This window comes from Homarus americanus, unplaced genomic scaffold (genome assembly GCF_018991925.1).
Source record: "Homarus americanus isolate GMGI-L3 unplaced genomic scaffold, GMGI_Hamer_2.0 scaffold367, whole genome shotgun sequence".
Taxonomy (NCBI): Eukaryota; Metazoa; Arthropoda; class Malacostraca; order Decapoda; family Nephropidae; genus Homarus; species Homarus americanus.
Window position 1 is genome coordinate 6,763,856 of NW_024743709.1, and position 25,318 is coordinate 6,789,173.

Consider the following 25,318-nt stretch of genomic DNA (forward strand, 5'->3'; position numbering starts at 1 on the left):
TAATCTGCACCTAACCCTATTTTCTCCATAAGCCCTGTTATTTCTATAACACGATGTTTTACAAGAACACAACTATCGCGTTATAGCAGAACTGACTGTACTCATTATATATTCTAGTCAACACTATTACCATTTTACAGACATTTTCTATGTTTGTGTTGGTTTTCTCTTGCACTCTTCATTATGGGAATACCTGTATAATTAAAATACTGTATTCATAGTGTAATTTTTATTAAAGAATTTAAAAAAATTTTTACCGCCCAATGTTTCACTATGTTTTCCAGTGTTACTATCAATGACAACACAGCACTCAGCACCATAATAAATTGAAAGGTAATACTATACCATAAAGGACACACATTTCAAATTTCTAATACAATTTATCATCAAAGATTTGCAAGAAGCTACAAAAAGCACTGAAAAATCCTAAAAAGTTTTGTTAGTTAATGTCAACCACCTGAAGACTCCTGCTAAAATTAAAAACAATTAAAAAGGGTTTTGAACTGAAGACATATGGCATTTGAACACCACTTTCAAAGTTAGCAGGACTCAGAAGATTAGCCAGTTAATTTAATCCAGTTACCAACTACTGTATAGTTTTTATTTTATTTATTTTTTATTAACCGTACAAGCCCTGCTCCCATTGCAGCTCATTGGCCCATACATAATGTTCGATTAACATTGATATAACACAATTAATGCCAAATTTAATGTACGTACAGTATGTAGACCTATAACTGCTTGAAAACATTAATTTTCAAGATATGTGGAAAAAATGAAATAAAGACTATTTACCGTCGGAGTCACAAACAAATTCACACTTTCAGAGATGGGGGGAGCGGAGCTTCTTAGTAGTACAGTATAGTACCGTAAGCTAAAACCTCCCCACAATATATATATCCATAATGCTTTTGGCATTTCTAATAAACCACATGAAGATACAATATCTGGAGTTAGTTTTAAAAACATGACCCACACTGGCATTAGTATGTTGGGACAAGCACCGTCCTATTTTAAGACACCACAGGTTCAACAACTGTTGAAAAGTTTTCTTTCCTCTTGCCCACATTTTTCATAAACCAGCACAGGTTCTGTATAAAAGTAGCAAAACTATATCAGCATTAACAACTAAAAGAATGTTACAACTGGTAGGTCCCAATGCACACTTTGTGGCAAACTTTAATCTACACTGTTCTTTGGAGACTTTATTCTGAAAATACAACCGTACTGTACGTGACCTACCCTACACTACACTACACCACACTTCACATCCTAAATGAAATGCTTCAGCAGAGAGAAAGTCAAAGATGCACTAAAAGATCAGTAACAAAGAAATTCAATTTTAGATTTTATGTGCATTAGTGTGCAATATTTTAAGGTTAGCCTTTGAAGCTATGGTCACTCATTCACTATCATGAGGGACACATCTGGCCACTCACTATCATGAGGGACACCTCTGGCCACTCACTATAATGAGGGACACATCTCTGGCCACTCACTATCATGAGGGACACATCTCTGGCCACTCACTATCATGAGGCACACATCTCTGGTCACTCACTATTAGTAAAGCCTCACTTCAGAAAGCACATGGTTTGTAAAAATGAATTTTGTTCTTACTTGCATATAATAAATCCACAATAGTATTTTGTAGAGAATATGGCAGTGCAGTAATCCTAAACCTTTTAGTAATTTCTAAGTCAACTTTGCCTTAACATGATAACTAATTTCCAACCTACAGATAATCTGCTGACAAGTGTACAGTATAAGACGTTCAACTGTAGTATTTAGCTATGACTTGGTCAAACGAGTCCTTGATTGCTTGCCTGAAAAAGGAAGAAGAAATGTTAAGAGATTCAATTATGAATATTGAGTGTAGAAACCTAGTCACAGATACCAACACAATAGTGTTTCCTTCATAAGCCCACCCCCCAAAGACTAACAAGTCTTTGTGTGGGCAGAGTTTAAGGGGAACATGTGTATAGACAATGTATATACAGTACAGTATACAGTTCAACATGTATATAGACTATGCATATACAGTACACACTTGAGCATGTATATAAACAATGCAGATACAGTATACAGTTTAACAAGTATACAGGGGGCCCCCAAATTTGCGGGGGTTAGGTCCTCAAAATGGCCGCGAATAACATTTGCAGACCGGGGGAAGGAGGGGGGGGGTTGCTACATTTTTACTTGTGTACAACGAATTGTACGTATATTTCCTTAATGTGTTTGCCCTTAGGACAATTATTTCTTTTACCTGTAGTATTGTATATGTGTGTGTGTGTGTGTGTGTGTAGACACACACACATATTTACAATACAGGTAAAGAAAAAAACTGTCTCTAGAACGACTGACTCCCTGTCCCAGCCGCGAAAATGACGGCAACTTTTAAAACTACCCTCAGACATTCTTGGGTACATCCAGGGTGTCATCCGCAAATAACTGAGGACCGCGAACTTGGGGGGCATACTGTATAGACAATACAGACACACTTGCAGTGGACACTTACCGAAACACCTGGTGGTTGAACAGATAGGCAGTGACGTGGCCAGTTCTGATAGTTCTAACTTGGCTTCCTGGCCATATTTCATTGAGTGGAATTATCCCATCACGAGGCATGTACCTGTCGAGTGTTCACAGTGGTTAATATTTTATGGGTGAGGCTGGGTTGTGTAAAAGGTACACCTCAAGATTCACCCCCCCTCCCCCAGCTTATTTCACCTGATGATTAAACACCCTAATGCTACCTGGGGGAATTAGGTTAGGTTAGGAAAGCATGAATGATGGAAGAAATATGAATGACAGTGAATGATGGGACAGTGAGAATGACAGTGAATGAAGAGAGAGTATGAATGATGGGAGGGTGTGAATGATGGGGAAAGTGTGAATGACTTGATATATGTTGAGTTATCACAAACCTGCATGAACTTGAGGCAATAAAAAAATACATGTAAAGAAAGATGGCTTCCTCGGTAAGGTATCGTTTCACTGAAGTGGAAGAATTTGGGAATCAAGCAGGTGATAATGATGATGATACTGAGAAGTAATAACGAACACAGAAATACTGTAAGAGAGTGAGAGGCAAGAGAGAGAGATCAGTATTTGTTTTGTATATACAGGTATTAAAATCTCTCTCTCTCTCTCTCTCTCTCAACTAAATTCCTCTTTTCCCCCATTAAATAATTATATATGTAATATTTGGTCTTGTAATTTTCCTCAGACTGTTACCACAGATTCTAACGGGATAAGACCTGGTTGAGATATTTACACACTTAAAATTGATGGCCATTTGTTCAATGTCACATAGACACATGCTCAGATGCCAACCATTAAGAAAAATCAAGAGCATGTGCACATAAATTTATTAATAAGAGAGAAATTGGAAAAGATACTACAAGAACATGTATGTGTACAAGAAATTTTATTTACCCATCATTTTCAGCAGCAACAATAATCACCAACGAAGGATCCACCGGGACACTGAAGTTCCCCAAGTGAGTACACTCATCCATGACGCCACGCATGAACTGCACGGCCTCCCAGGTTAACGTGTCCTTGACCTCCATGTAAGGATCAAACTTGACGGTCTTGGTGTTGGCAGATGACTTGGGTCTGATCCCCACTGGTGTGAACTCATGAACTGGCTTTGATATATTAGACTTTGATTTTCTATATCCAACAAGAATGTGATTTGATGATGTGGCGGCATCTTTATTAGCCTGTGCTGGCTGTCCCTTGCTGACTTTTGACTTTGAGAGACCAAAGCTTTGTAAAATATTAAACCTCGGGAGAGAGAGACTGATCCCCAGAGGACCACCGCCTCTGCCCGCGGCAACGTTGTGCACCGTGCCTGTGTAATACTGAGACTCTGAGCCTGAGCCCTCAACTTGGCTACTCTTTCTAGTATTTTGAGCGCTTCTTATGTCATCAGACTTAAACTCACTATTACGTATTTCATTTTTGTTGTCAGAGTGAGAGTCGTCGAGTTTGTGCTTGTGCTGCCGTAGGTTTTGGCCTTGGTCCTGCATGAGCTGCTCCACGTGGGATAAACTGCCTGGAAAGTCCCGAGCAAATTTCTGTCCCACTTCATGGTACACTGGAAAATGCTGCAGGAAAAACAAATGAACCCTGTAATGACTCGCTCACCCATACACACCTTCCCAAAACTGAACTGAACTTGTTTCCCATATTACATTCATATCCTGTCATCAACATTATCCGCATCTTCTCGATTACTGTACAACTATTCAAATCATATCTATTCCAGTGCTCTCCATTCCACCAAATATCATTGTCCCTTCATCAGGCTTGTCATCAGCTACAACATGGATACCTTTCACCCACCTTCCAGCTCACCCCTTCACCAAAGCTAAAATCATAGGCTTTAAACTTACCTCTTCATCAAACCTATTTTAAGCTTATCCCTTCACTAAAACCATAAATAATAACCTAGAAGCTTACCCCTTCCGGAGACTGGATCATGTCGAACAGTTCCTCTCTGAACACTTCATTGGAGAAATACTGATTCTTGAGCATTTCCCAGTTGATGGCTCCGCTTAACACCCCCTACGGGTCACATTAAAATATTAACACCACCGTTAGTTAGTGGGTCATGGGACAGTATAATGAAGCACATAAGACAAAATTGGGCTCCCATAATTTGTCTGTTATCACAGTCTTACAGAGTAAAATTTATTAAAAAAATCAAGTTTCTCTTCAGGTACTTGTTCTTTTCCAAATTAATTGCACAGTACTATACAGTGCTCTGAACACTACATGTTTAGCCTAAGTCCACTAAAGTCTAGGCACTGAGTGTTATCATCTTTAGTGCAGACTGTACTGAAGAAACAAAAATGTCTTGGTTTAAGTTTACACGAAAAAAATCTTCTCCAGCAATTAAATGTAATACAGTATTCAAAGAATATACAGTAACCTATTTGTGAGCCGGAATCCTCAATCCCCGGAACTCTCCAATAGCCGTATTTTTTTTGGAGCATTCAGAGAAATTCTGGGAAAAATCTCTCTATTCCAGGCATGGAAAAAAATTTCCGAGGATTGTATTATATTTCCAATGTTGTGACACGTGGGTGAATAGGCTCGGAATTCTCATGAGTAACGATTGGTCACTAGTGTCATGCGATGTATGGGATGCCTATGATTGGCTGATGTATCTCAGTCTATCCTCAAACTCTTGCATCATGACACTCTTAGTTCACTGTCTGTTGTCATTGTACAAGTTTGTTCACTAGGTCACTGCTGTTTTCATATATACTGTACAATCTGTGTTGTGTAGTACAGTACTGTGCAATACTGTACCAGCATATAATCAGTCAAGAATACTGTGTTAATGTACCAGATGTACAGTACTGTACAGAGCAGAGTGGACAGTGTGTAGAGCATGTATGTACAGTATACAATGTGTGTACAATCCCTCCTTTATGAAGAGAGAGGAGTAACAGCAACACCTGCCGAAGGAAACTGTACAGGAGAAAGACAGGCCATCCTGTATCATCACATCACCATTTGGCCTGCCTACATTACAAGTTCAAGATGACAGCACCTGTTGGCAAGTACAGCTGTAGTGTATTTTTTTTACAGGGAATAACCCACCTGGGCACAAGTCATCGACCCACAACAGGGTCTGGGGAGCAAAAAAATAAGAGTAAAAAGAAATTAAAAATGGAAAAGAAAAAGATTATATTACTCTACACAATGATATGCCAGAAAAAAATAGTATATTTTGTTTATTTACAATATATTATACGTGTACAGTGTTGTTTGCATAAATAAGTGCAGCTCTGTGTCTAGGCAGGCGGGGATTAGAAAATTTGTCTCCAATACCTGGAAATCTCTCAATCCTGGAACCACTCTATACTATTATTCTGGCTAACGAGGATATCACTGTATCGGTAATGTTTGAGAAACTGCAGTATTACTTAAGCTTCCTCTTAAGTAGAGAATATCTTAAAGTAAATTTAAATTTGCAGTGATTCCTAGTTTGAGTCAATCTGCTATTTTGGATTGTTTCCAGCAGACACAGCCACAAAGCCAATGGAAGAGGGGAGGTGTCTTGGCTCACAGTTTAATTACAAAATAGAAAGAGGATTTCATGACCAATTCTCTATTTTTGGCTCAATAGCCTCAACCAGGTGACTCCTGTTTACAAGAGCCCACTAGAGGGCAGGGAGGGGCAGCTACTGTCAATACTCTCACTAATTTTCTGGAAAGTGAAAAGTTCATCTATTGTATTGATGAAACATATTAAAGTGTGATTTAATCTTATGGGCACGGCATAACTGGCATTTTAAATACTGAAAATGTGTTTTCCAGTGAAACCTTAATTTAATGGACAATATGGAGAGAAAATTCCGTTTTATCGAGGATCTATTAGATGTGAGACTTCCCTCTAACGAATTATATGGAGATGAAATTCCGTTATATCAAGTTTCCGTTAGATATGAAACCTCCATCTAACTAATTATATGGAGAGAAGTTCATTATATGGAAGTTTCACTAATTATTCTTGTGTTAATAATTCACACTAATTCAGGGAAGGGTTAAATAAATAAGTTCAGGTCAAATAAGAATGTAAATGCTCTAAATACAAGTGGGAATACATTATGAAAGGACAGTACAGTATTCATCATTAGTCACTGATAGTTGGTAAAAGCAAGATTTTTTTTATTGTAACCAGTATGGTACAGTAAGTAGAATACCATCATTTGATATTAAATATTACATAACTACTGTATATACACTAGCTACTATACAGGCTATATTTATAGAATATAGTACAGGGTATAAGTATTTTATTCAGGGATACAGTGGGGTATGCTATAACGAACGGATTCTACTACGAATATTCCTATAACGAACGGTTTTGCCTATAAAATTGAAAATGCTATAATGAACGCAACTCCTACAATGAACGCGGATGAATACAGGACTATTTCGTCTGGCGCATGAATATTGTTGTACCGCGGCTCACATAAAGAGCGTCAGGCGCCATATTGGTTCATTGCGTAGTCAGTACACCACTGAACTTGTTGAAATTTTGTCTTTTGATGTGGAAATTCGTGTTATTTTTATAACTATTTTGTTATACAAGTGTACAATTGTAACAATGAATCGTCAAAAGCGAGTGAAACTAAGAAAGAAATTATAAATAAACAGACAAAGTGCCTGTAAGACAGTCACCAAAGAGGGCTAGGAAGGATGACTCCTCTCCTTCCACCTCTTCTCCATAATTCTCTCCTCCCCCTCCTCCTCTGCCTCCAGTCCTGCATACTAACAACACTAAGGTAAGATAAAGTACCGTATTTTTTACAATTTCCACAGAAATTTTTCAATGTTAAGTGGTTGTATTTGGGGGCCTGGAACGGATTAATCCTATAACAAACTAATGCTATAACGAACGAGGTTCTAGAACCAATTAGATTCGTTATAGCATACCCCACTGTATATAGAAATACAACATAATATTATTATTTATTAATACCCGTATACAATACGGTAAACCCTTGCTATTCGTGGGGGTTAGGTTCCAAGGAATGGCGCAAACCGTGAATAACAACTTATAATACCTTAGTACACTACTGTATACCTATACCAAATAACCGACCAGCCATGACAGCTCTCATCCCCTCTTTTAACTTTTCTAATAATTCAACTTTCTTGGTCAGGGTCATCACTGACTTCTGCCTTTTACATTTCACTCAACTAGCAGCACTAGCATTGACACTAGGCAGTCGTTTAGGGGCCATTTCACACAGAAATACTAAAGTTTTGAGAGTACAATACGAGATGCTGCATCACAGGCAATGGTTGAGCACGAACAGAGGGAGAGGTGATGCTGCGGGCGCATGGGGTGACTCGTTGCACTGCGGGAAAAAGGCTCATGCTAGCCACCACAGCCACCATCTGCTTACCGCGAATCATTGAAGTAGCGAATCGTAGACCCGTGAATAGCAAGGGTCTACTGTATTCTCAAATTTATTCCTATTAGTATAATCTCATTCCTATTTTTTTGTCTAGTACAGTAGAGCGTCGATATAACACGATATAACACTAGCGATCAGCTGATGGGAAGATGGGGAGAGGTGAGGTGATATGTTTGACAGTTGATCCCAAGGTCTAGTGCTTATTTATTTATCTGTCCTTAGGAGTGACTTTAATTTTTTCTCCTATAAAATGTCACTGAATTGACATGTTCTAATTAATTTTATTACAAAGGGCTAACATTTTTATCTCTTGTGCAAAATATGACGTTTATATTCAAATTATTAACCGTCTTGCAAGGATTCTAGCAATGCAAATTATATTCTCCTAACTTTAGTCTGTGATATTATATAAGATAAAAAAAACTGTAAGCCTATCACCTACCAACCCTGGCTGGGAAGATTGGGAGGGAGGGGGGAGGACAGAGGAGACAGTGACATGTTTGACAGTTGGGCCGAAGGTCTAGTGAAGTATTTATTTGTTTATTTATGTCCTTTAGATTGAGTTTTTGTTTATAAAATGTCACAGAAGTGACCGGGGAGAATATAATTTACATTCTGGAATTCTTAAAAGATAGTGATTAATTTGAATATAATCATGCTATAGTTTGCAGTAGACAAAAATTTTAGTAATCATTTACTCCATTATTTTGAGTACACATACAGTACAGCTTTGCCCTTAGGACAGTGTAGCGTGCCCAGAGAAACATTAGGCGCGAATTTTAAAATATGATGCACCAAATTGACTCGTGCAAAACAGGAAAGATTCGCTTTAAATTAAAACATTGTCCTTAATTGTAAGTATCGCTTTAAATCAATAATCTTACCCCTTCCATGCTGGTAACCCCAAGATGAAGCCCTCAGGTAGCCTTAATAATTTACAGTGAACTCTATTTAATGGACTACAGTATTTGGAGAGAAAAGTCCGTTATATAGAGGGTCTGTGAGATGTGAAACCCCATATGACGGATTATATCACAGTATGTAGGTACAGTGGTCCCTCGGTTAACGAAATTTCGGTTAACAAATTACCTTCCATAAGAATCTTCAATTCGGTTAGCGAAATCCTTATGAAAATCACGTTTTGTTTTGAACATCAGCTGATAAGCCGAGGAGGTACTCAGCCAATTCAGAAATCTCTTCTATGTTTACATTCGTGTCCAATGGAGTAAATATCAAGAAAATTGTGCTCTTTAATATTTGTGCATTTTTTTATACAGTACAGGAGGTATTAAAATTATTGGTCATTCTAAAATTTAGCCATCCAAGCTCTGTCTACACAAAGTTTTTCAACTATTATTTTTGGCTCGTTATATGTAACTTTATTCATTTATTGAAACTCATTTACATGCACACACTGTCCTAAGGGCAAAGCTGAACTGTACATGTAATCAGAATAATGTACAAAATGATTACTAAAATTTTTGTGTAGTGCAATCTATAGCATGTTTACATTCAAATTAATCACTATCTTATAAGAATCCCAGCAATGTAAATTATATTTTCCCCGGTCACTTCTATGAAATTTTATAAGTGAAAAACAAAAACTCAATCTAAAGGACATAAATAGACAATTACAGTAAATACTTCACACCTCTGTGCCAACTGTCAGACATGTCACTGCATTTTTGGCTTTACTTTGTATATAGTTTTCTGTGAGCTGGAACCAATTCCCCAATATCCCATTGAAACAATGGTTTCGGTTAACGAACGACCCTCTGGAACGAATTGAGTTAGTTATCCGAGGGACCACTGTACTGGTAATACAATAATAAAGATCCTCGAAGACTTGTGAGGTACCTGGGTGAAGCATTGAGAGGCTGTGGTCCATGACAGGCAAGGGACGATAGCAAGGGGTTTATCCCAGCTGGTGGCGGCTGCTGAGGCCATCTGAAGAATACCACCTGTCTGGTTACTTGCTATAGTATTATAAGCAAAACGTGTGGTGCCATCTCACCTCTCGGTATAGTTGACGAAGTCTTCACAGGAGATGTTAAAATTATACCTGTCCACAAATATAAAGTTCATCAACATACTCAGTGAAATACCACACATAATAGAAGACAAAGCAAGACACACTGATGAGGCAATGATTCAAAATTTGTGTATGTACAGTCACTCAAAATACTATCTTTACTTGAGGAGGTCGATGAATTTCAGAATGAAAGCTGCGACTCCTGTTGTCTCTGTAGGGTCGTCAAAGTCCTTCGTCCACTGTCATATTTTCTCAACACTATTTTGTAAAGATAGCTTTTTGAAAATGTGTAAATGTTCAACTGTTGTAAGCTGGGAAGATGATTACTGAATTTAGGTTAATTTCATAACCACCAAGCAGACATCTAACTGCCATTTATTGCCAGACACTATGTACAACTGCACCATAATGCTCACAACTATGACACCACACACACAACATTATAAAACAATGTAAAATTCACATAACAGCTAATAATGACAGTAAACACCAGGTGTGAGTATTTTTAGATTAATATCAACAGCTGTAGTGAACAGAGACCCAAGCAGTGCTGTAAAGTCCTACTAAATTCCGTTCACCTCTGCCCCTGAACAATGGACCGAGAGATTCAGACTTATGAACCCAAAGCTGTATACTGATGCATTATTCTGTCCATAAATGCTTCGAATTCATGAGTCTGAATCTCAGGGTTCTTGGTTCATGGGGGAGAGGCAAAAGGACTTTAGTTGTGAACTGTAAGATCAAAAAAGAGAAGTTCCTGGTACTCCTCCCAGCTCTTTGCCCAGACACAAGTCTGGTATGTTAGGGATGTCATTGCCTCAACAGTAGTTTTGCCTGATTGACAGGCACAACTGACCTGTGTGAACACTCCTGATGCTGTGCTCCAGGACAAGCAAGGGATCAACGGCAGAGGTTTGGGCCAACTGGTAGCTGCCAAAGATGCCATCTGGGAGGATCATGCAAGTCCATTTTATCATTTCCAAATCCAATCACCAAAATTTTGTATATCAATAACTTAATATTATAGTAGACTAAGAGTTTTAGAAGACACTGGGACATTGCAAGGAGTGTGAGCAAGACAGCATCAGGAATGTACAGTGTAGATGTACAACACAACTCTAAATTAATTTGTTTTAGATTAATTATTATCTTTTTACATACTATTTTTCACTTACACACCCTCATCATCACTACTGTCATCAATGTTTTATGGCTATTTTCCACACTGAAGTGGGTTACCCATGATTACCAGTTGACAGCTGTAGAATGGGTTCCCCTCCCCACTCTACACTGGTACAGCATAGTGTAGATAAGAAATAATGAAAGGTTGAGGGTTTATGTAGCTTACAGAGGTGCTTAAACCCACTCACACACACACACATACAATCAATACCTGTATAAAAAATTATTTTATACGATTATATGCAATTTAAACTTATTAAACATAACAAAAAAGATACATTCCTCCATAATAATAATAACATTCTTGTTGTATACAGAACTCTTAAACCTAACTTGTCTCCCCACCCCCTTAAAAACAACACATTCACACAGCAAGTTATCTTCTCACCTCAATTACCATACACAGTTGAGTTTGACCTTTCATTAGCCATCTATCACATTCACAAGCATCTCCCACCCCACCTGTGTTCATCAACTATCTCTCTACAGTGCTCACTCCTTACCCAGTCACAGTGTATCCTTCCATCATCTTCCAGTCAGTCACATTATCATCCCACACAGTGTATCCTTCCATCACATTTCAGCCTCCACTTACACCTCCCCTCACTCATCATTCGGCTAAGAAACACATATGCCATACAAACATAACCTGAACAACTCACGTGGCCGCCCATGGAGATCCCAGTGATTCCCAGAGGTCCAAAGCCCAGGCGTTCACACCAGTTGAATATGGCGAGAGACTCCAGAACGAGACAACCGCCCATCACAAATAAGTCCGAAACGTTGTGTAAGCTTGAGCGGCTGTAACGATGATGTGGAAGGTAGAAAGTTTCACATTAATGACTGAGAACTGTATGGATGGATCTGTCATACAATAGCAATGAGCCTTTAGTCTTTAATAAACCACCCCCCCCCAAGTGAAGCCCCGTCTTATCGTGAATCTTCATTTAGCTATTGAATTTCTAGTTCATCTACATGACCCTATTAAGCCAGGAATGATCCAATGGAGACAAAATTTACCTTATCATTAGGTTAAGTAAGGTTTGGTTAGGTTTGGTTTAGTCAGGTTAAATTAGACTAGGTTACCTTTAGTTTAGGTAAGGTTAGAGAATGTTACCATTAGGGAGGTTAATAATCTTTAGGCAAAATAAATTGGGGTGGAGATTCTTCAGGTGATCTCTTATTTCATATACAAATCACATGGTAGAGAAACACACAGGCAAATAACACAAAAGTGATATTTACATTTGGTCCTTGGGTTTCCGGCACCCATAAAAGGGATTCTCTAATATAGCTGAAGCGATACCTGACTCGTCCAGAAGTGGTTTCCCCATAAGCATTTTTCTTCTCCAAAATCCCTGAAAAAATATAATCAGTCAAAATCTATGACATATATCACAATCTGAAAAAAATTAAGAGCAGAATGTCAAGATGACTAATAGAGATATGAAGTACTGTCAGTCACTGAAAGATAAAGATTCATTTTCCAATCTGTTTAAACAAATCAAGGATAAGGGTAAATAGCCATGAATATTCTGTTTGTTCTGTTTGTCTTTTTTTCCCTGACTTTTTGCTCATCTTGCAATATTCTTCCCTATTATTTCCCCCAATTCTTGAGGTTTCTCTTCCTCTTGAGTCATCCATCCCACATAGGAGTAGAAGAGAAGTAAAAGTACAATGGTCACTCCAGTTATTGACATAAAACTAAATAGTCTTAATAACAATGACAGACAGTTTCCCAGAGTCATAATGATCAACCACAGAGATTACTTTAAATAGTGAAACTTCAGAGATAGAATGTCATTTACAGTAAAAGTCAAACTGTTTGCCCATAATGTTGACTTTCATTACACAAAATACTGTACTGGAGAGAATTAAAATACTGTACCAGAAAACGACAAACTTACGTGATCTCCTGTGCCAGCTAGGTGGAGACAGGTGGGCTTGAGGTGAGTCCGCCATACTTTAGGAAACACCAACTGGAAGGTGGCTTTCTCCGATTCCTTGGGCAGAAGACCCGGCAGGTGAGCCACAAATGGGGAGATGAACTCTGCTTCCAAAACTATGTGATCTCCATTGTCAACTTCCTGTTATAATAAAAGTCATTACAGTTATTTTCAGTTCCAAAGTTAACTGTTGATTACCTGTACATATATATATTCAATACAACATCAATAATATTACTTCTACTATCTACATCTTCTTCATGTACACAACACAGAGCAACATTTCACCTTAGTTATAGTAATTGGATGGTTTTTGTCGACAAGTTGCTGACATGTTTCACGGTTGGAGAGGATCTTTCGGAAGGCAAAAAGTCTGCGGAGATTTTCAGGTTTGCCCCACCCCCGAACAAAGAACTTTGTCAGGAGAATGCTACGATAGATCTGATCTATCCGGCTTACCATATCCAGCGCGCCCACTCCACCATTCACCTACAATCTGTCAACATATGAGGAACTATAATATGTTCTTAAATTAAACATCAATCTATATTTCTAATTTCTAAAATTTTCTCACATTAAAGTGTTTTCTGAAGTAATAAAATCTACAGTATTTATAGGAGTACCTCCTTTACATTACCAAAATACTGTATAAAAGACTCCAAATATTTTTAAGCCACCTGCCATATAAGTCATTGTTTAAAGGTACATTTATTGCAATCCCCTAATGTTTAATTATAACTCAACATTCCAACAATTATTAATCTTCACTCCCACCCCACCTAACTGCAGTGAAACCTCTATTTAACGAATTACATGGAGAGGAATGTCCGTTATATCGAGGGTCTGTTAGATGTTAATCCTCCACCAAACATTACATGGAGGCTTCACTGTACTGTACACTGAGAATGTTACAGTCGTGTTGTCTTGCCTCAAGTCAACAGACACAAGTTAGTAATTAATTAAGGTCAGACCCTCCACACGGTGTTCTTAATAGTTACTTTATTTCTCAACACAAGTCGTGACAGAGAGTAATTAATCTGTTTAGTAACCACCTGACTATAATATATCATGTAAGGATTGTTTAATGTTGTAAATTTTACTAATAATACCATAAATGTTACCAAATAACCTGCCGTAGAGGAGCAGCGAGCCTTCACTATCACCTTCCTCAGACCTTGTTGTTTACCAGATAGATACAAGGGTTATATAATTTACTCATTAACAACACAAAACACTCTCACAACACTATTATGTCTTCTTAATATTACACCCTGTGAATTATATGAAATCATAATAATAAATAATACCATATTTTACTTTTAATTACGAACTAAATATGATATGCAAGTTGGTCTACCACATTATTATTTGTCTCTGCTCTCTCTATAAGTTATACGACGGACAGTTTGTCACGTAACCCCTTATTTCCTATAAAAAAGTTATATAATAAAGATTAACTTATGAAAAGCTTATTATATACCAATTAGACAATATAATTTCGCCTAGCAACATTTGTTAAGCAAAGAAACGATAACAGCCCTGGTGTAATAGACTAATTGACGGTTCTCGGTAAACACAAGTTTTACACATTGCCTCGTTCGTAGAGTGATACAGTATATATAATTTGTAATAATAGTTTAAAGTCCTGCTATAATAGTCGAGATAAGTTTATTTCTCTAGAAACAGGGCCGCAATTTGCAATGACGTCACCACTCACTAGTATCAGCGATAGGGTTCGGGTGCAAAATGGGACTGTTCAGTGCCCAGTATGGGTGAGTCAAAGGGTGTTTTTTTTAATGGTTTAAGTCATGGGCGTTTCGTAAGTGAAGAAATGTGCCGTGAAAAGCAGCATCAAACATGGGTTGGATGAATATATGAGCGATAGGGGTTGGGTGTAAACGGGACTGCCCAGTATGGGCCAATAGACGGCTGCAGCTTCCTCCATTCTAATGTTCTTATGTCACTGACCCACATCGGGGCCTGGGGGGCGAAAATGTAATAATAATAATAATAATAATAATAATAATAATAATAATAATAAATAATAGTCATAATAATTCATAATAAATAAAATTTATGATAAAACAAAAACAAAAAAAATAATAAAACTGATGATAATAATACAGTAACTGTAATAATAATAATAATAATAAAGAACTATAAATACAAAAATGAAAAAAAAGATCAAAAGTGAGAAACGATATATGTACAGTATGTTGTGTTGTCAATGGTAAGAGAAACAATTAAGACCCTGCAATTGTGTGTAAATGAGGCATAAAGTCAGATCAGCAACCTGGGACTTGGTACTGTAGTGGAATTCTCCCCTACAAACGCTGTTTGTCGCTGCCTAGCCGACCCCACCAATTCCCCAGTGTATGCCTCGTGGTCTAGGTCAACCAGCGCCGCCATACACCACGGAGCGGGGGTCAACTGCTAAGCCACGCCTACCCCCGCTATTTAAGACCTGACCTCGTGGTGATCTGTCTCTCTTTCTACCTACACCAACCAGCCAGCAACACCTCCGCCTGCCTGGCGGCCCTCGCTCCTCCGCCTGCCTGGCGGTCCTCTCTCCCGCTGGCGAGCATGGCGACCCACAAGCTGTCCTCCTCTGAGCATCCTCACTAACCAGCTCTCTCTACATCACGCTTGTAACCATGCTGCCTTCCCAGCACCAAGCTGCATTGTACATCCAATACAACATGTATATAGAGAGCACATTGTGAGTTTCCTTTCTCCATCCCATCCTGAGTGTGAACCAAATAATCTCATACCCCACAGTACCATATGGCAGCAGGGTCTACCATTAGACAACACATTATGCTGCCAATATCTTCCCAGGCGGTAGTACCTCCCTGTTTGGTAGCTTTTGCTCTAAAACTGCACTCTAACCATTCAAAATGGCTTCGAAGCACCCATCAAGTGCTACTCATGCTAGTGTAATGAAGAGGCAACATAAGACCATTACCCTTGCTACGAAAATGTATGTATTAACCCGATTTGAAAAAGGGGAATGTGCTGTGGACGTAGCTGCTGTGCTTGGTCTAAACCCCCACAACGGTGCATACTATCCGGACCAACGCTGACAAGATTAAGGTTAGTGCTGGAAGTGGTACTACTCTCAGTGCAACAAAAACAACTCGTACTAGAAGTACAGTACGTAGTTGGCGAGTACTGAAATAAGCATTGAGAAATTTTTCTTTAAAATATTCCAAGCATTATTACGACCACAAATTATTCCGCAATCGAACTGTCGATGACAGATTCGGAATCGGCATGCTCAGGAGTACTGTACTGTGATTTTGAACAAAATTGTGTATATCGCGTTTTGTCTCTACCCTGGAAAAAATGCGTAAGGAGGGACCCTTACGCGTTTTTCCACCCAAATATGATTTTCTCTCAGACTTGAAATTTGGTGGGATTAATTTCAATGATTAAGTACATCCAGAAGAACATAACACCAACCAATCACCTTAGAAACCAATACAGTACTGTGATTTTCAGCAAAATCTAATTTTTGGCCCAAAACCTCAAAAATGTAAGTCTTACACCTTACAAAAATTTTTACCAAAATATATTCTTTTCTCGGAATTGAAATTTAAGGGGTTTAACTAAATAAGTACTTTCAGAATAACACACAAACCCTAAATCACACCTTGGAAACCCATAGTTGATGAGTAATTAGCATTGAAAAATGTCAGTAAAATTTTTCAAGGGTCATTTTGGCCATTAATTACTCTGCAATCGAATCGTGGACCACATATTCATAATCAGCAAGCTCAGGAGTACCTATACAGTGGTACCTCGGTTAATGAACACAATTCGTTCCAGAAGATCGTTCATTAACCGAAAATGTCGTGAACCGAAACCATTGTTTCAATGGGATTTTGGGTAATTGGTTCCAGCTCACCGAAAATTACATACAAAGTAAAAAAAAAATGCAGTAAAGTACACTCACATTGAGGTGTGTATGTAGAAGGCTCCTAGTTGATGATGATGATGATGATGGGAATTAGAGGTGGGATGGAGGAGAAGGGAGAAGAGAAGGAAGTGGGGGTGGAAGATAAATCACCCCATGCTTCATGCCGTCATTTCACCTATAAAATTTTAAGTTCACTAGGTGTAATTCAAGATTACTTTCTTTAAATCAATACTGCACTGCATTATATATTGTCAATATGTTAAATAAATTTCAGAATGACCAATAATTGTACGTAAAAATACTCTGTGTTCAAGAGACCCACAAGCAAGATGTTTCCTCCACTGAACAGACACAAACTGAGGCCTTGATGGGTGAGTGAAGTGGCTGTTGGGCACACCAAAAACTAGTTCCCTGTACTGCAATTATGTTAAATAAGTGTTAAAATGACTAAAAAATTTAAAATAAAACTTGGAAAATTATTGAATAGTACAACCTTCTTGATATTCACTCCAATTTTAACGAATGTAAGCCCTAGAACCGATTTCTGTATTAGCGGACTAATCTTCCAGTTGGTGAGCAAGCCAAAGCATGTCGAAACGTTTTCGTAAGAATTTCGTTAACCAAGGCGTTTGTTAACCGAGGGACCACTGTACTGTGATAGAAAAAGTGGAAAAGATGCTGGCAATGTGGATGGAGGACCAGAATCAACACAATGCGCCTGTAAGCCTTATGGTTATGCAGCATAGGCCAGATCCTTGTTTGATGACATAAAGGCAGAAGAGGGTGAAGGATTGAAGGAAGAGACCTTTACAGCCCGCCGAGGATGATTTCAATGATTTAAGCGCAGGTATAACTTTCACAACATCAAGATGACATTCCCACCTGAATTCAAGCAGGTTATTCCAGGAAGGAGGCTACTCTTTGAAGCAAGTCTTGAATGTGGAGGAGTCTGGTCTCTTATGGAAGAGAATGCCTGAGAGGACCTATATCTCCAAGGAGGAGAAAAGAGCGCCAGGTTTCAAAGCGGCAAAAGACCGCTTGACGCTGCTGCTTGGCGCGAATGCTGCCGGTGACTTCAAGCTGAAGCCTATGCTGATTTCTCGCGCTGCCACCACAGGCCCTGAAAGGTTACTCTAAGGATTACCTTCCTGTGATCTACAAGGCAAATAAGAAGGCATGGATAACCAGCTCCATATTTAGCCAGTGGTTGAACGTGTACGCCGTCCCTGCAATGAAGGAATACTGTGCCAAGGAGAACCTTAACTTCAAAATTCTTCTGATCATTGACAATGCTCCAGCTCATTCTCCCAATCTCGACAACTTGCATGGCAGTGTAAAAGTTGTATTCCTGTCTCCCAACACGACAGCACTGATGCAGCCTATGGACCAAGGCGTCATCGCTGCATTCAAGGCATATTATTTATGCTGTACCATGGCTCAGCTGCTCAAGGCTACAGACGGAGAAAATGAACCTACGATCCGAGAATATTGACGTGGCTTCAACATTCTTCATGCAATTGACAGCATTGGCAAGGCATGGGAAGAGGTTTCAGAAAGTTGCCTGAATGGTGTGTGGTGTAAATTGTGGCCCGAGTGCGTCAACAGTTTTACTGGATTTATGGACTTAGTCCCAGCTGTGAATAGGGATATCCTCAGCTTGGCTAGACAGGCAGGCTTTGATGAGCTGGAATCAGAGGATATTGAGAACGTCCTGGCATCCCATACAGAAGAGCTCACCAACGAAGATCTGCAACTGTTAACAGAACACAGTCCCGTTGAAGACGACGACGAAGAAGAACCTCAATGAACGCTAACTTCAAAAAGGATGGCAGAATTGTTCAACATGTTCCAGCAAGCAATGCAAATCCTTATAGATGACGACCCAAATAGAGAACGTTGCTCAAAGAGCGGGTGATGCGCCGTAGAAAGTAGTCTGTGATGACGCAAAACGATGTAGTATCAGATCACCGGGAAGTTAAATGAATATTTTTCTTTAAAGCTTAGCGACGTTGTACCGAAACAACGTTAAGCGTGGACTTACTGTATTTGGGATTATTTGTAAGAGTGAAATTAATTAAAATATGTAATAACGTGATACAACTTTATAATTTGAGAGAGAGACTGCGCATTTGTCCTGTCGCGTACAGGACGTGTGTATTTACCCCAGACCAAGGAACTATGATAAAGGAACATCTCTCTTCCTTCAATAAGATAATCACTGTGAATTATATAGCTGATCTAAGCTAAAACACCAACGTGCTCAACATGTTCACGGATAAATGAAGGCAGGTTTAGGACGTGAACCAATCTTGTTTCTACTAAAATCCAAGGTCTGTCACGAAAGCGCACATCATATAATATTATAGCAGGGTGTTTATACTTGACTTGAGAATAATATAAGAGTTTTTTTTCCTCAAGTTCTTTGTGTCCTAAATGGGCTGATCTGCCTATTATTTCATGGCTAGTGGATACCTTTCCCTCTTGTTACTGGCAGGCCAAAGGTGTAGGGGCTCCAGCCCCCCCTTGAGCCCCTACCTTTGCACGTACCTGTTAAAGAATACTGTACTGGGTAATAAGTGTAAAGTTTGTATGGCATATATAGAAAAATATATAATTATTATTTAAATATTTATTTAAATATTCAAATACAATATATAAAAAATACTCTGTACACAAAAACTTAAGATTACATTTATTTACAAGAGTATAAGAATCACCTGAAGATCAGCCACCCCGTTTATTTCACCTTATGATTAAACACCCTAATTCTACCTTGGGGTGGTGATTAGGTTATGTAAGGTCAGGGTTAAGGTGGTTAATCTTGACTTGATATAACCTGGGTGGCTAATCTGCAGGTGATCTCATTATTGTGTCATTTCTCTAAAAAGTTGAGAAAACTTTTTTGGAGAGAAGCTGTATTCAAATTACTTAATATAGTCAAACACTTCGGATCTCTCCACCCTACCATTTTCAAGAAACTTATTAAACATTACTCATATCCTGTGTAAATTAAACTATTAAATTTTACTTAAATAAAATCAAATACCTTAATTACTAGTACTTTACTTCCCATGACTTTTAAGTGGTCACTGGTTAAAGCACCCATAATACATATATTATTGCCACTACAGTGAAACCTCCATATAACAGACTTCTCTCTAGATAGGGTGATTCACATCTAATGGATCTTCTCTTCCATGAACTTCTTAAAAAGAGGTTTCACTGTAGTGTTCTCTAACATAACAACTGTGACATATCTGTGGTTCCTGGCAGCCGCTCTGACAGTGGTCAAAGAAGGCCTATTGACACAAACTAAACATGACGACATCAATATTAAAGAAAATGAGATAAAATATTCTGCTTTGACTAACATTATTAAATCCGAAAACAATTCTTAATAGGTAACTCTCTATTGATCATATTTGTTATACAAAATCGGTAAAAAATGTGTTTGACTAACATTATTATATATGAAAATAATGCTTAAATAGGTAAAAATCGATATAACACTACATGTACAGTCTTGGTTCAAGATTCTTTGAACACTGCTGGAGACAGCTGGCAACACAAGGCCGCTTGTTTACTATAGTAAATAGTAAAAAATTATGAATAAATGTAAAAGTGATCGGCGATTGGTTACTTAGTTTCCCGTTGCTTAATTTAATGGTAAGGCTTTGTTGTTTCGTATTACATTATACTACGTACTATAGTAAACAAACGGCTTTGAGTTGCCAGCTGTCTCCAGCAGTGTTCGAAAAATCTTGAACGAGACTATACGATTATGAGGTTCTGAACACAACCTAAGTCTTCATGAGATAACTATGAACATGTATATTGCAAGGAGTAAATTTCTAACTGGACTAAATTATCTTTTAAGTTACTATGAAATCGAGGTGCCACATTTGATTATATATATATATATATATATATATATATATATATACATATATATATATATATATATATATATATATATATATATATATATATATATATATATATATATATATATATATATATATATATATATATATATATATATATATATATATATATATATATTATGAATTGAGACATACTTACAAATTATACCTGACAAATATAGTCATTAGCCAAAATGGACAGGATATGGAAAAACAAATAAAACATGGTACCTGACAATACAACCCACATATACAACATTTTAAAGAAATATAACACAAATATCACACAAAATGGCTTATGTTTTTTAAATAAATTTATCTCTAAAGTCTATACAAATATTGTGAAGTATTTGAGTTCATATTCATTTAGAAACCATAAAGAATTGTCTAATATGTGGGTTCTAATACTCCAAATGGTTTCAATGTATACTGCACTACAAGATTGTTCTATAAAAGAAGTATGCATTAATGCTCACTTGTTATATCAAGGATAATAAGAACAATGACTGCTATGTTGTGGCTCAGTGACACTCGATCTATGCAAAAGGTAACACCCAACAGTCATCAGTGCCAATATATATCCAAAATTTTCAACAACAAAATATATACAATTATATATACTGTACACATTAAAATACTTATCTTTAGATAAAAACAAAAACATTAAATGTACTGGACGGACATATCATACTTGTTATAGCAGTAAATAGTTTCTAGTGAAGCTGTTTTCCGTAATGGGTCATAAATAATGATTATAATAAAATACAGTAGCAATGTATAACTATTTTTGTATACATGAACACAGGTGAAGTGATTTGTATACTGATGAAGAGGAAGACACGAAGAGGATTTTGAAGTCATATTAGAGTGCTTGTGTGTGTGTTAGTCAATCATTAAATCAATCGGTCAGTCAAGAAGAATATTAAACCTTCAGTCTGACACAGTAAAAACAATTGACTAATAAATAATAAAAAAAAATTGGGAATTTCAGGACGATGATCACTGAAAATTCTCCATAAGTCAGATTTCTTATCTTGATTTATTATGGTAGTCTTGGCAGGCAGGCAGGCAGAGTATCTAAGAACAAACTAGAGTTAACTATGCCATCTTTGGTAAAGCTCAAAAAGGAGATATTTTTATAAAACTGCATTGGAAGGTTTTGTGTGTCAGATGTAATAATAAAAACAACATTCCCTCAACTTCTAAGTTTGGGTCAGGAAGGAATGCAGTGACTACAAGATACTAACAGGATGAATAAAGTAGAAAAAAAGGAGGAAATTCTGTACTTGTTAATAGACATCTTAGTGTTGACAGATCAGCCAGCATTGATCTGTGACTGAGAGGAGAAAGTGACAGACTGGTAGCTCCTTAAGGCCCACAGATTAACACTGTTCTTACGTTACATACTCCTGGTTAAGTGTAGATATAAGAATACATTTAACAAGTTGACTTTATACTAAAACACACATCAAAAAAATATCATACAAAAATGACATCAGAGTTATAATAAAGACTCAAATTGGATGCTGTTTCTTACACCAATTGACAGGTGAATCTTTGTTAATTATATTATGTACACCTTAGTGTCATCTAGTGTTACATGAAGGTAGAGTCTTGGCATAATGTTGATGTTATGTCTAGATGATATTTTTTTGAAAGTCCATTCACCTCTCCCTGAACCACCACGAACCCCGGAGATTCAGACTGATGAATCTGAAGCATTTATGGACAGAATTATGTATCAGTCACCTGATTCAGATTTACGAGTCTGAATCTCTTGGGGGTTCATGGTTCAGGGTGAGAGGCTAACAAACTTCAGTAGTTGATTGTATATTCCTGTATCTTCACTTATGAGGACTATTGATCGTGCAAACATCTGAAAATCTGTGCTGGTTGAATAGTTTTATCTTGATTCATCTAACCAACACTTGTCAGTATTAACACAGTGCAGACGAGTGTTTTTTATGGTAAAGGTCTATCATAGAAGAAAAAAACGAGCAAGACCTGCTTGTCGCACTACTGTACACTACACGATCCTACCCTATAGCTTTGGGTAAAGTGACAACCAGGATGATAGAGCAACACAGAGACTCTTGCCTTCTGTCATCACAACACTTATCTTTACAATACAATATTCTTACGTTAATGATTAAAAAAAAAAATCTCAAAGCTGATAAATGACAAAAAATTAAAACCATGATACTGTTGACGTAAGAAAAAAATGACAAATGTTGAGTAGCGTAAAGGTGGCAGTGGTGAATCAGTCTTCATCACAGTTTCTCATCATTATTTTCATGCATGGAGAAGTAGCTGCCTTCAGGGAAGTTCTCCAGGTCAATATAACCTTGTTGACCGTGGTCGAGGAGCTGAGCCAACTCCACCTTAACGTCTGAGAAGGAGGGTCGCTTGTTCAGGTCTTGGTGCCAGCACTTGGTCACGATGCGGTACAGTTCTGGGTGGCAGTGGTCAGGGCGGTCAAGGCGGTATCCTTCCCGTACTCGACGCATCACCTCCCGTGCCGTCATGCCAGGGTAGGGTGTGGAACCTGAGGGTGGTCAGGGCATTAGCGGTGAGCTAATAATGGACTGTAGTCTGTTGTAGAGTCTCGCTGCTCCTGGTGACATAAGTTCCTGATGTTTTCATGTAAAGTATTTGTAACCTACTGTAAATGAGCTTATTGATGACTTTGTTGTACAGCACTATCCTTGGTTAAAGCAATTTACTATTTTAACATTGTTTGTATATCTGCTATGTCTATGTACACATTGCTCTTATACCTGCACCTGCACTGTCTGTGTATGTTGTGTGTACTGTATACAAGTACAGTACTGTTTATATACATTGTGTATACTAGTCCTGTTTATGTATACTGTGTATATTAGTACTGTTTATGTATATTGTGTGTGTACTAGTACTGTTTATGCATATTGTGTATACTAGCACTATTTATGTATATTGTGTGTATACCTGCACTGCACATTATTATTATTTTATATAAAGTAAAGTTAAATAATATAAAGTGTGATAGGTAAAGTATACTGTATAAAGTGCAGTGAGATATTCAAAATATATAAAGCAAATTAAACATAATAATATAGTGTGATGTAAAGAGAAACCATGAGATGAGTTCTTACCCAGAGTGACAATCTCCCAACACATAATACCAAAACTCCAGACATCAGATTTGTGGGTAAATATACTCATGTACAGAGATTCAGGCGCCATCCATCTGATCGGCAAGGCTCCCTGGGTGGATAAAAACACAATTATTACTGTATTGTCGATATCTTTCCTTCTTTTACAGGGAAATAAATCAGTTTAATATTCAGAAATAAGAAACGAAAATTAAAAACTAAAACAGTAAATTAAGGGACAAAGGGAAATGAAAAAAAATATATATTGTACAGTAAACACTCGATAACTCGGCATTTGATAACTCGTAATTTCTTATACAGTAACTCGGCACGGATATGGTCAGATTGTATTACTTGTACTGTATAATGTAACTCGGGAAATGCCGAGAAATATAAAATTATCTAGGAAAATCTCGGCATATCTGGCCACCTGCATCACCTACCATGCATCTGTGTCACCTACTATGATGCTTCATTCTTCGCCTGCAGTGCTGGTAAGTGTTACTTTTTTTGTAGAAGGGGAATATATATATATATATATATATATATATATATATATATATATATATATATATATATATATATATATATATATATATATATATAAAACGAAATTTTGGTTAACGAATTAGCTCCCATAAGGATCTTCAATTCGGTTAACGAACAAAACTTTGATTAATGAAATCCTTACGACAAACACGTTTTGTTGTGAGCACCAGCTGATCGGCTAATCCGCCAATACAGTAATCGGTTCTATGTTTACATTCGTTTCCAGTGGCGTAAATATTAAGAAGGTTGTGCTCTTTAATATTTTCGCATTTTTTTTATATTAAAATTATTAGTCATTTTAAAATTTAGTTAACATATTGATTATATGCAGTATTGGGAACTATTTTTTTGTGCGCCCATCAGCCGCTTGACTCACCCGCCAGAGTCAGTTTAACTTTGTTTACAGTGGAGTAAACATTATGTTTGTCGCTCTCTTGAATACAGAGTATTTTTATGTTTTTACATTAAAATTATTGGTCATTCTGAAATTTAGTTAACATATTGATAATACACTGTATATAGTACAGTGCAGTGTTGATTTAAATAAAATAATCTTTAATTACAGCTAGTGAACTTAAAATTTTATTGGTGAAATTACTGCATTAAGCATGGGTCCAAAGAAAGGCGATTTCTCCTCCACCCCCACTTCTTAATTCCCATCATCATCATCATTATTCTACATAC

The 25,318-nt window shown here is 37.4% G+C and overlaps 2 protein-coding genes across 7 annotated transcripts in view; both read right to left on the bottom strand.

The window, feature by feature from the left end:
- Positions 1–214: 214 nt before the first annotated feature.
- Positions 215–14,304, bottom strand: LOC121877227 (protein ABHD18-like). Of its 6 annotated transcripts, none has more exons than XM_042382842.1 (11): positions 14,239–14,304; positions 13,398–13,605; positions 13,071–13,250; positions 12,409–12,521; positions 11,826–11,964; positions 10,838–10,927; positions 9,807–9,896; positions 4,471–4,575; positions 3,439–4,115; positions 2,519–2,632; positions 215–1,826 (listed from the first exon to the last, which is right to left on the bottom strand). In XM_042382842.1, exons 2-11 carry the CDS (start codon positions 13,569–13,571, stop codon positions 1,775–1,777), a joined length of 1,734 nt encoding a protein of 577 aa, XP_042238776.1. In that variant the 5' UTR covers positions 13,572–13,605; positions 14,239–14,304; the 3' UTR covers positions 215–1,774. The 6 variants fall into 6 exon arrangements, with proteins under 6 accessions (XP_042238776.1, XP_042238773.1, XP_042238775.1 ...); XM_042382839.1 differs by having other exon boundaries at positions 14,231–14,298; XM_042382841.1 differs by having other exon boundaries at positions 14,219–14,290.
- A 6,794-nt stretch (positions 14,305–21,098) lies between these two features.
- The window catches only part of LOC121877224 (mucin-2-like), a 72,333-nt gene continuing 68,113 nt past the window's right edge, over positions 21,099–25,318 (bottom strand). The window contains exons 7-8 of the mRNA XM_042382835.1: positions 24,086–24,197; positions 21,099–23,496 (exon numbers count right to left, since the gene is read on the bottom strand). Coding sequence (XP_042238769.1) covers positions 23,222–23,496; positions 24,086–24,197 — 387 coding nt within the window. The 3' untranslated portion in view covers positions 21,099–23,221. The remainder of the gene's footprint in view (positions 23,497–24,085; positions 24,198–25,318) is intronic.